This window comes from Tachysurus fulvidraco, chromosome 14 (genome assembly GCF_022655615.1).
Source record: "Tachysurus fulvidraco isolate hzauxx_2018 chromosome 14, HZAU_PFXX_2.0, whole genome shotgun sequence".
Classification (NCBI taxonomy): Eukaryota; Metazoa; Chordata; class Actinopteri; order Siluriformes; family Bagridae; genus Tachysurus; species Tachysurus fulvidraco.
In genome coordinates, this window is record NC_062531.1 from 26,604,581 (window position 1) to 26,617,080 (window position 12,500).

The 12,500-nt window shown below is 45.5% G+C and overlaps 2 protein-coding genes across 2 annotated transcripts in view; both read right to left on the reverse strand.

Annotated features, from left to right (window-relative positions):
• unc119.1 (unc-119 homolog 1) overlaps window positions 1–1,390 on the reverse strand; it is a 5,407-nt gene extending 4,017 nt beyond the window's left edge. Inside the window, exons 1-3 of the mRNA XM_027140330.2 lie at window positions 739–1,390; window positions 317–430; window positions 1–109 (exon numbers count right to left, since the gene is read on the reverse strand). Coding sequence (XP_026996131.1) covers window positions 1–109; window positions 317–430; window positions 739–952 — 437 coding nt within the window. The 5' untranslated portion in view covers window positions 953–1,390. The remainder of the gene's footprint in view (window positions 110–316; window positions 431–738) is intronic.
• Window positions 1,391–2,497: 1,107 nt separating this feature from the next.
• On the reverse strand, window positions 2,498–10,018 carry mlec (malectin). The gene is made up of 7 exons (XM_027140328.2): window positions 9,545–10,018; window positions 9,180–9,430; window positions 8,168–8,346; window positions 7,784–7,960; window positions 6,211–6,268; window positions 5,123–5,387; window positions 2,498–3,292 (listed from the first exon to the last, which is right to left on the reverse strand). Exons 2-6 carry the CDS (start codon window positions 9,379–9,381, stop codon window positions 5,143–5,145), a joined length of 861 nt encoding a protein of 286 aa, XP_026996129.1. The 5' UTR covers window positions 9,382–9,430; window positions 9,545–10,018; the 3' UTR covers window positions 2,498–3,292; window positions 5,123–5,142.
• Between the last annotated feature and the right edge of the window lie 2,482 nt (window positions 10,019–12,500).

Genomic DNA, 12,500 nt, shown 5'->3' on the forward strand with positions numbered 1-12,500 from the left:
GTGGCTCCGACCGTACGAAGTTTAAGAAACGCCGGAGTGAACTGATATCGAACGAATCGGCCGGTGCTCGTGTCCGCATCGACGTTTTCTTCATCTTCATCATCAGCATCTGAAAGAGAGAGAAAAAAAGAATGGGTTTAAGCAAAGAAAAAAAAAGGAGAGAGAAATGTGTCTCACAGTCCAGATAAACCTGTTCATCACGTCTTACACACGTCAGGATTAAAACAAACACATGATGATAACAACTCTACATTATCCCCTGTGACCAGAGGAGCAGCTCTACAGTCCACATAAGGAATGAAGGACGTGAGCAGACCGCAGTGAGGAGGTTTGGAGATCTCAAACAGCACGGTGCTCGTCTCCAGGTCTCGGATCTTAAAGCGTGTGAAGTCGATGTTGTAGATGTTGTCCTCGGGTTTACACAGATAATCTGTACACAAGTGTCACACACCAACACAAACACATCACTAATACACAGCAACAACAACAACTTTATTTCACATTAATATTGACATCTTAGATGATTTAATAACAGTTTAATATTTTAGCGTCAATAAACATTATGTAAATGATTATTATCTGTAATTAATCTGGAGTGATTTATAGATGTAAAGACTTTTAGATGTAATAATATAAATAAGCAGTAATGAAACACTGAAGCTACCTGATGAATTTATAAAGATGATGTTTTGTGTAAATGTTATAAATGTAAATAAGACATAAATAAAGCACAGATACCGCGCGTGACGGTGCGGAGCGCGAGCGCGTCCTCCGGAGTGACGCCTCTGCCTGCAGCCCGCAGCTCGTCCTCAGTCACCGGCCGTCGCTCCGCGGCGCTCCGGCGGGATTTCAGCCTCTTCACCGCGCCGCCGCCGTGTTTCCGCTCTCTGGAGCTCGGCTCGGGTCCGTTCACCGCCGCTGTGGTCTCGTTCCGGGAGCTCTGGCTGCTCATGGCTCGGCCGTTCGCGGTCTGGTGCTTTTCTCTACAGTCCGCTAACTAGCTACGTTGCTAGTTAAAAAAAAACTCAAAGATGTTTGTGTCCCCAACCGTATTGCGATAAATCCCGCCCTCCTGCTCTGTCATTGGTTGGACATTTAACTTCCTGGACTTGTATCCAATCGAAAAGCAGAAGCATTCGGCATCACTATCCAATCCAGTGGGACTGAAGGCGGTACCTGTACGAATACGGGTGGTAAAAACAAGCCCTTCTCAGGGCCCCCGTTGGAACTTAAGATGGCGTCTGGCGTCACTATGGAGAACAACATACGCCGAAGGCAGCGGCTTCGTCCTGATTGGCTGCTCGCGTTCGAACGTCGCCATGGAGACGCTGTACTGCGTCCTTACGCACGTACCTCGTTCATCTGAAGTCCCAAATTAGTCCGTTCTCCTTAAACAAGAGCAATAAAGTAGATATTTAATATGTTACACATCCGTGTAGTGCATCTGGGATTCAGCCTTTAAAAAGAGCACAATAGTGTTACACCTTACACAGTGAAGACTCACGTGTCCACGACTACACACCACAGACATGAATAGAGACTCACGTGTCCACGACTACACACCACAGACATGAATAGAGACTCACGTGTCCACGACTACACACCACAGACATGAATAGAGACTCACGTGTCCACGACTACACACCACAGACATGAATAGACTCACGTGTCCACGACTACACACCACAGACATGAATAGACTCACGTGTCCACGATTACACACCAGATATATGAAAAGAGACTCACGTGTCCACGACTACACACCACAGATATGAATAGAGACTCACGTGTCCACGTCTACACACCACAGATATGAATAGAGACTCACGTGTCCACGTCTACACACCACAGACATGAATAGAGACTCACGTGTCCACGACTACACACCACAGACATGAATAGAGACTCACGTGTCCACGACTACACACCACAGACATGAATAGAGACTCACGTGTCCACGACTACACACCACAGACATGAATAGACTCACGTGTCCACGACTACACACCACAGACATGAATAGACTCACGTGTCCACGATTACACACCAGATATATGAAAAGAGACTCACGTGTCCACGACTACACACCACAGATATGAATAGAGACTCACGTGTCCACGTCTACACACCACAGATATGAATAGAGACTCACGTGTCCACGTCTACACACCACAGATATGAATAGAGACTCACGTGTCCACGTCTACACACCACAGATATGAATAGAGACTCACGTGTCAACGTCTACACACCACAGCTATGAATAGACTCACGTGTCCACGACTACACACCACAGACATGAATAAAGACAGTTGCTAAACGACTTAAATAAATAATTAGAGATTAAGTGTAAAGGGGAAACAGATGACCTCAAATTTAGGGTCTAGGGATTTATTTTAAGTTCATAAATTTTGAATATCAGTAATTAAGTAATTCATGACATTTTAATTGTCACAATTTTATTTGGACAATAACGACAAAATGATGACAAAGCCGCTTTAGATAAAATAGCACATTTATTAAAAAGAAACAGCACACAGTCTGCAGTTTGTGTACGTTTCATTTCCCTAAAGGCCAGAGGAGCGTCTCCTGTGTTCAGAAGCTGCGAGAGGGACAGACGGACGGAGTGCTAGTCTCACTCACTCACTCACTCACTCTCTCACACACACACACACACACACACACACACACACACACACACACAGCTGAAAGCAGAACATCAGCGTGATGGCAGCAGTGTCTTTGGCCGTGTTGATGGCGATGGGTTTTGTAATGGAAGAAAAGAAACAGTTCATGACTCACAAGATGGTAAATCACTGAATAGTGTATTATAAAAAAATCTAATTTAAAAATTAAATTTCCAGGCATCAAAAACAAAGGCCGACATTTCAAAATGGCAAAAGATGACAAGCGAGAAGGAAAAAAAAGCTTTTAAAATAAAAACAGCAGGCAGTGCAAATAAAAAAATATATAAAAAACAAGAAACCCATTAAAGTAAAATCCAAATCAATTCAGAAATCCTGAGGAGACAGAAGAGACTACAGCTAACACACACACACACACAAACACAAAAACCCTCAAATCAACAAATTCTGAAATATACAGAAAATAATCCCCCATCCTGTAATGAGCCTCTGTTTTACTGCATCACCACACAGCACCTTTATAACAGGCCTGAGAGGGCGTGGCCCGGTCCGTCGGTGGAAATGTGTGGAAGTCCAGGAGTGTCTGATCCAAATATGGAGATGTGGTCTGTGTCTCAGTACGTGTGATGTCAGGTCTGAGTATCTCTCTATAGAATTCACAAAGTATTTTATAATTACTCAACCAGTGAGTTGATATATGGGTCATATGTAGTTAAATCCACACCCACATACCCCGCCCAAGTCACACCCAAGTCACGCCCACCCGCCTGCACACAGCCCCCCCCCCTCTGTACCGACAGCAGCGAGGTCTCACCTCAACAATTAAACAGCAAAATAATTACAACAAATCAAATAAAATAACAAGCACAATATTATTCATTAACCGTATGGCACACGCTAATCTGTGTGACTCCGTACCACAAACACACACACACACACAGTGTACAAGTTCACTTTGGTGCTGATTATCGCTTCTGAAATGAGAAAAGGTGCTTCATGAAATTCCTTTCTGATGTCCAAGCAACATAAAATGGAGCAGAGAGAAAAGCAGATGCCAAAAAAAAAAGCCTAGTCAAAAAAAAAAATAAAAATAAAAACAAGAAACAAATGGAGAAAAAAAAACACATTAAAGCACCCAGCAATAATTGGAAGCGGTCAGCGACCGATTAGCACGACGCCGTATGCAAAATGCTAACTGGTGGCTGATGACGTTCAGTTGCACGGTTAGCAGCATTGCGTCTTTAATACGGTGGATGGTGCAGTAACATACGGCTACTAACAACACTACTGAACCGTATACAAGAGGTGTGGAGCCTGTAATTCACCAGCAGGAGTGTGTGTGTGTGTGTGTGTGTATGTGTGTGAGAGAGAGAGACAGAAAGAGATAGAGAGATGAATCTGTCTTATGGTGGACTAAGAATGGAACAGAAAAAAGAATCCAAACTGATCTCTACTGGACACGCCATGGTGCAGGTCATGCTGCACGTTCCAACGTAGTTCTTTACCCTATGCATAGTGCACTACCGAGGCAGTAGAAGCTCTTATAAAGCCCTATGTAGTGCATATAACAGAGATGGTAGTAAATATGGCGCACTGCATAATCATTTACAATCTATACCCTATCGAGTGCACTAAATATTCATAAATAATTTACAACGACCTCGAGTGTAAATACGTTCCACCCTCCGTAGTGCAGTATACATGTAATACAGCTCGACTGGGATACAGCTCTTAACCCCCCCCTCCCTCTGTGTGCACTAGATAGGGTACAAAGCAAGCAGATGGAGCTCAAATCACCTCCATAAGCCCTACATAACACTACATAGGGTTTAGTTTCTAGGCTTTTTGTCCACTAGGGAACGTCAGGGATTCTGTTGCTGCATTTGTGTACACAGAAAACTGAAAAAAGAAAAAAAAAATAATAATAAATGACTAAAATGTGGGCTAAAGGGAGAATTGTGTAAAGTCGTGTAAAGTTCACAGCTCTGTCATGATCACGATGAGGTGAAAAACACTGCACGATTCCTGCTGGTTTAACGATTGCATAGCTGACGAGTAATACGCTGGAGCTTAAATACTTTTCGACTGGAGGCTAATGTAGCTAACAGCTAATGGAAGTGTATAGCTACCAGATTAGCATAGTGTGCTAAACCTGCATGTGTATTCACATTCAGGCTGTTTAACTCTTAGCTAACTGAAGAGATGCACCGCGCTAAACTGGTGGCCATTAGCATTGTAGCTCCAGTGTAAAACTAAAGCAGAAACCACACATGAAACTGAAGGTAAAAAGGGAAACCACACAAGACCGGAATCTCACTGGCTCGTCTTTCTGCACCAATCACAAAGCAGTGTGAGACAATGTCGTCCCCCCCGCCACTTCCTGTTGGACCAGATGATTCAGTCCACCCCTCCCCTCCCCTCTCTCTGTCTGTCTGTCTGTCTGTCTGTCTCTCTCGCTCTCTCTCACACTCACTCACTCTCTCTCTCTCTCTCTCTCTCACAGGCGACAGAGACAGAACAGTGTAGGGATGAACACTCCAAAGGCCACTAAGATAGGGAACATCAGGCTGCTGTTATCGGCTGCGTAGGGGTTCGGCGTTCTCGGCCCCGACCGGACCTGTTTTTTCAGAGTCTGGGACATGACCTTCTTCACAGTATCTTCACCCCCCTCAGTGTCCTCTTCCTCTTCTTCATCTTCCTCAGGCTTCTCCAGGCCAGGGTGAGGCTGCAGCTTTGGCACGTCTGAGAGGACAAAATAAAGCAGTGTTAAAGTAGGGACAGGAAATGTGTGTGTGCATGTGTGTGTATATATAGTGGTGTGAAAAAGTGTTGGCCGCCGTCCTGATTTGATATTTTTTTGCATGTTTAGCCAGACGCGCAAACACTTGACTGCAGTTCTTGCTGCTAAGGGTGGACCAACCAGTTATTAGGTTTAGGGGGCAAATACTTTTTCACACAGGGCCATGTGGGTTTGGATTTTGTTTTCCCTTAATAATAAAATCCTTCATGTAAAAACTGCATGTTGTGTTTACTCGTGTTATCTTTGGCTAATACTTAAATATGTTTGATGATTTGAAACATTAAAGTGTGACAAATGTGTATATATGAATTTAGTGGGTGTGGCCTAAACTGGGGGTTTAATTAAAGATTTTTAATTCAGAAAAATCTACACAAAATAATATCCTATTGAAACCTCTGACTGAAGACGAAGGTAACTTCATCACGCTGTCCTGCTGTTTGTATCACATCAGTAAAGAAGGAGAGTCACTACCTGCCTCAGTGAGTAACTACCTGCCTCAGTGAGTCACTACCTGCCTCAGTGAGTCCTGCTGTACGGTGGCCTTCTTACACATGAGACCTGAAGCTTCATTTATAAAAATTGTTCAGCTTTAAATTCTACACATCTAAACAGAGTGAAAATGACTGAATGTTCCTCCAGATGCCGAGGTTTCTTTTAAGGACAAAGATAACAGTGATGTGATCAACACAACACAACATAACACAACACACCACACCACACCACACAACACACCACAACACAACACAACACACAACATCTCCTCACCTTCAGGTTTCCCCTTCATCACGTACAGCGCACACACCTTCGGATTGTCATAATAACCCTGAGAGAGAGAGAGAGAGTGTGAGAGAGAGAAAGAGAGATAAGCAAACACACACACAGACACACACACACACACACAGACACACACACACACACACAGACACACACACACACAGACACCACAGTGCAAATCACATGCAAATCAATCACAGTGTCTAAAGTCATGAACATAACACTTTTGTGTAAGAAGCCGGACTTCCTCCTAATGGCTGGGACTGAGAATAAGTTTGATTGACAGCCTTCTCTTCTCTTAACACACTCATGCACACGCGCGCACACACACACACACACTCGTGCGCGCGCGCGCACACACACACACACTCGTGCGCGCGCACACACACACTCGTGCGCGCGCGCACACACACACACACACTCGTGCGCGCGCGCGCACACACACACACTCGTGCGCGCGCGCGCACACACACACACTCGTGCGCGCGCGCACGCACACACACACACTCGTGCGCGCGCACACACACACACCCGCGCGCGCCCACACACCCACACTTGTGCGCGCGCCCACACACACACTCGTGCGCGCGCGCACACACACCCACGTGCGCGCGCGCACACACACACTCGTGCGCGCGCACACACACACACTCGTGCGCGCGCACACACACACACACTCGTGCGCGCGCGCACACACACACACTCGTGCGCGCGCGCACACACACACACTCGTGCGCGCGCGCACACACACACACTCGTGCGCGCGCGCCCACACACACACTCGTGCGCGCGCGCCCACCCACCCACTCGTGCGCGCGCGCACACACACCCCCTCGTGCGCGCGCCCACACCCACTCCCTCGGGCGCGCGCGCACACCCCCACACTCGTGCGCGCGCGCACACACACACACTCGTGCGCGCGCGCACACACACACACTCGTGCGCGCGCGCACACACACACACTCGTGGCGCTGCGCGCACACACACACACTCGTGCGCGCGCTCACACACACACACTCGTGCGCGCGCGCACACACACACACTCGTGCGCGCGCGCGCACACACACTCTGCGCGCGCGCAACACTGTGCGCCGCACACACACACTCGTGCGCGCGCACCACACACACACTCGTGCGCGCGCTCTCCCCCAACACACTCGTGCGCGCGCGCACACACCCACTCGTGCGCGCGCACAACACACACTCGTGCCGCTCGCACACACAACACACACTCGTGCGCGCGCGCACACACACTCGTGCGCGCGCGCACACACACTCGTGCGCGCGCGCACACACACTCGTGCGCGCGCGCGCACACACACACACTCGTGCGCGCGCACACACACACACTCGTGCGCGCGCACACACACACTCGTGCGCGCGCACACACACACTCGTGCGCGCGCACACACACACTCGTGCGCGCGCACACACACACTCGTGCGCGCGCACACACACACTCGTGCGCGCACACACACACATGCGCGCACACACACACACGCACGCACGCACGCACACACTCATGCGCACACACACTGTCACACCATCAGAGTGTATTTCTCACCTTAATAAACTCGATGATTAGTTTGTTGTTGAAGGTGGAAACTTCCCCCAGTATACTGAGTTTTCCTCTCTTAATAGTAAATGGTATAATCTCATCATGAGCTGTACTGTGACCAACACGGTCAAAAATATCTAAATCCTTCACCACCACATGACCGTTAACCCTCACATCAAACACCTGAGAGAGAGAGAAAAAGAGAGAGTGAGAGAAATGTAAAATGTGTGTGTGTGTGTCTGCGTGCGTGTGTATATATATGTATGTGTGTGTAATATATATATATATATATCTGTGTATATACATGTGTGTGTGTGTGCGTGCGGTTGTGTATATCTGTGTATATCTGTGTTTGTGTGTGTATATATATATATGCGTGTGTTTTCTTACTTTCTGTTGTGATTGGGCGAAATACACCTCAGAGAACTTCAGCACCAGGATGTACTCTCCCTCGTCCCTCATCGGAACCTCGTACCCGAACGTGTCCTCGTTATAGCGCTCTGTCTGATACAGCACCTGATCCTCCGGACTCGAGCGCAGGATTGGCAACCGCATCCCATAATCTGACGCTACCATGACAACACACACATGTTAGGATGAAGAGAGTTAACAGTGGTCAGTTTTGTTATTCCTCATCCTGCTGTGAAACCCCACAGATTTTAGTGAAATGGACGTCTGAGGGTGAAACAGGCACTCGGTAGCTAAAGGACTAAAGGACAAGAAACACGCATCATGTACATTATTGTTCTGTAGCTTTCTGACCAATCACAGATGTTCAGCATGATAAGCTCCACCTCTAGAATTCTTGGTCTGCAGAAAACAGGAAGTGAAATTAGCTCTGGTAGAAACTGAGCTATTATATGTCGCATGTCTTACTTGGAGCAAACTGCTGGTCAATTAGTTATTATACACAGATGAGACATTTGTTGTGTGTGTGGGAGAGAGAGACAGAGAGGCACGGACAGAGAGAGACAGACAGAGAGAGACAGAGAGAGCAAGATACAGAGCGAGCGAGAGACAGAGAGAGCAAGATACAGAGAAAGCGAGAGACACAGAGAGAGAGAGAGAGAGAGAGAGAGGGAGAGACACAGAGAGAGAGAGAGAGAGACACGGAGAGAGACAGAGAGAGCAAGATACAGAGAAAGCGAGAGACACAGACGGAGAGAGAGAGACATAGAGAGAGAGACGCAGAGAGAGACAGAGAGAGCAAGATACAGAGAGAGCAAGATACACACAGAGAGAGAGAGAGAGAGAGCGCGAGAGAAACAAATTGAGACACAGAGAGAGACAAAGCGAGACAGAGAGAGACACAGAGAGAGACAGAAAGATTGTGTGTTTGATATTTAAACAAATAAACAGGAAGTGTGTAAAGATGCTGTATGATCCTGTAAGATCTTCTCACCTTTTCCCAGTTTGCCTTCCAGTGGGTCTTTTTTATAATGGATGCCGTGTGTGTCAGTGTGAGCTTCTCCTCCTGCGTTCACCGCCCAGATCACACGTTCTGACAGGTTCACCACATCACCCTCAGCACGGTACAGGTCCGCCAGTATGGAGACCACCGCCACCACCAACCTGATCACTCCTGGTGCCGTGACCCGCCGCATGGCCTCTCACTCGGGTATAAATGATTAATAAATAAAGAAATAAATAAAGCTGAGGAGAAAATAAACGAGAGAAAGAAGGAACATGAAACCTTAGACATGCATCATGTCCAAAAATAATAAAATAAATCTTTACAATCAACAGCAGCAGCAATGTGGCTCTTACTGTAAATGCAGATGTGTTCCAGATGTGTGGCCCAAATGATGGTGCTCAGAATCCCTGGGTGTTAATATGGACTTGTATTAACACAATGTTCATCAACCTGTGTGTTTGTGTGTGTGTGTGAATTAAACACTTCTGTGTCATGTGTATGTGTGTGTGAGGTGTGTGTGTGTGTGTGTGAGAGTCTCTCTCTCTCTCTCTCTCTCTCTCTCTCTCTCTCTCTCTCCCTCGGTGTCTCTCCTCCTTTAAGGTTTCCTTCATTCAGTCTTCACAGAATCACTTTTTAATCCGCTCCCGATTTCGTGCACGATTCAGTTCTAATTCGGTAAAAGACGCTAAAGCGCTGAAATCATTCGATCCATTGAGGGCCGCTGAGTGTGTGTGTGTGAGTGAGTGTGTGTGTGTGTGTGTGTATGTGTGTGTGTGTGTATGTGTGTGTGTGTGTGAGTGTGTGTGTGTAGTCGGTGCAGGTTGAAGGAAACAGATGCAGCCGAACATGATGGCTGCGCAACCGTTTTTGGGCGGGACGGTTACTAGCGCTCATCCAATCAAGAGCGTGTACAAGCCGTCTCGCACGTGCCGCCTTGTGTAGGCGCTGACCAATAGCAGCGGAATTACCTCAGAGGAAGCAGCCAATCGGGTGCTGATCTCAGTGCTGACGGAGCAATCCAACACAAAACGATCGACGATGTTTAATAATGTTTATATTTTATATTTTATTTATATTATATATAGTGACGGTTCCTTTGTGGAGTTTAATTTATTTCTACATTAATTTATTTCTATTAAAGTAATATAGTGAGTCCGGTTTATTACAGACTGCTGTGTTTATTAAACTGTAAGATATGAAATATAATCAGACAGAACAAACATGTTAAAGAGCTGTTTATAAACCAAAATGACCGAAACAAACACACAGGAATAAGTGAATTATTAAAAACAGTCAGCACATTGTAACACACCCAGTGATGACACACAGGAGCAGGTCAGTGCAGTGTGTGTGTGTGTGTGTGTGTGTGTGTGTCAGTCATAGGTGTGTGTGTGTGTGTGTGAGTGTGTGTGTGTTGTAGGTGTGTCGTAGGTGTGTGTGTGTGTGTGTGAGAGAGAGAGAGAGAGACAGAGAGAGTGTGTGCATGTGTGTGTGTGAGAGAGAGAGTGTGTGCATGTGTGTGTGTGAGAGAGAGTGTGTGCATGTGTGTGTGTGAGAGAGAGTGTGTGTGTGTGTGAGAGAGAGACGGAGTGTGTGTTTGTGTGAGTGTTTGCATGTGTGTGTGTGTGCATGTGTGTGTGTGAGAGAGAGAGACGGAGTGTGTGTGTGTGTGTGTGTGAGAGAGAGAGAGAGAGAGAGTGTGGTTCAAAGTGTGATAATCACGTGTCACTATACACCTCATGATCATCAACTACTGATTACATTGTCTGATTATTTTGTGGTAGTTTGCTACAGAACAAAGACTCATATATGACTGTGTGTCTCTGTAGGGAAACAGGTTTGGCAGTGAATTATATTCTGTATGGCAGGGAATGTGGTTTATCCAGAATAAAGACTGTACACAGGTTCATACAGGTGCAACACACACACACACACACACACACACACACACACACACACACACACACATACGTACATACAAACACACAAAAATACACACACACATACAGAGACACATCCACACACACAGAGAGACACACACGTACATACACACAAATACACACGCACACATACAGAGACACACACACGTACATACACACAAACACAAATACACACACACAAATACACACACATACAGAGACACACTCATACAGAGACACACATACAGAGACACATCCATACACACACATAGAGACATACACACATACAGACACACACACACACATACAGAGACACACACACACACATAAATACACACACTTACAGAGACACACACACACAAATATATGTCCACACCCAAACACAACTACTGTACATGTTGAAAAATTGCATTTTTTAAAAATGAGGACAAGTAAAAAATTCACAGAAGTCACATATTTCTAATATGTGTGTGTGAGTGTGTGATAGAGGCAATAGCTTGTTGTCTGTCTATAAGGAAGATAATGATCCCTATTTAATATTTGTTTTCCCTAAATACTTTAAATAATTCATTTCCCCACACAGACTCATGAATCACACTTAACACGCTCACAATGAACATGACAGGTATATGGCTGTACCCCTGTAGTCCGCCAGAGGGCACTCACACCAGACATGGGCACATGCTACTAGCAGGTTTGTTGGACGTGCGCGCTGCTGGCGTTGGCAAAAGGCGGAAGACGTTGACACTTCCTTATTCCGGGGGGGAATAAAACAATATAAGTCAGCTTTTTAATCGTATAATATCCGCATCAATGGGGCATAATATTGATTCTTAGTTCCCTTTATTACTCGTTTCGTATCCTTTTGTATTTTACTAATTATTTAGAATGAACATTTCTGTTTGAGGTGAATTCAGGATCCCCCTATAAGTCAAAATGGTTGCGCCCTGATTCACTTTTAAAGAACATTTTTACCGAATAAACAAACAAACAAACAAACAAACAAAAAATAGTATCTTAACTATAATACATTTATACAGTAAATGTCAGAAGAGTTGTGTGTGTAGAGATCATTATAGAGGTGATTTCATGTTCATTATGTTTATTATTTTAAGTTAAATAAATCTGTGGTTTAAGAGAGAATCTTTAGATTATATAATAAATATTACAGTACTTTCACAAGATATGCTTACTGTTATATTCACAAAAATAACTGAACAAGGGACTGAAAACAAAACGTGCACATAATATTATAAAATAAATAAAGAAATAAATGAAGAAAATAAATGTTAAACTATTTAGCTACAGATTTCACATAAAGATTTCAACCATTTAAAACCACGCGATGACTGACAGACACATTGGCCACGCCCCCACCATGACTGACAGA

Coding starts and splice junctions, on each gene's coding strand:
- mlec (XM_027140328.2), bottom strand. CDS start 9,381: ATGCGGCGGGTCACGGCACCAGGAGTGATCAGGTTGGTGGTGGCGGTG. Junction 7,961..8,167: donor TCGCCCAATCACAACAGAAA/GTAAGAAAACAC, acceptor TCTCTCTCTCAG/GTGTTTGATGTGAGGGTTAA. Junction 6,269..7,783: donor TAATCATCGAGTTTATTAAG/GTGAGAAATACA, acceptor TCTCTCTCTCAG/GGTTATTATGACAATCCGAA.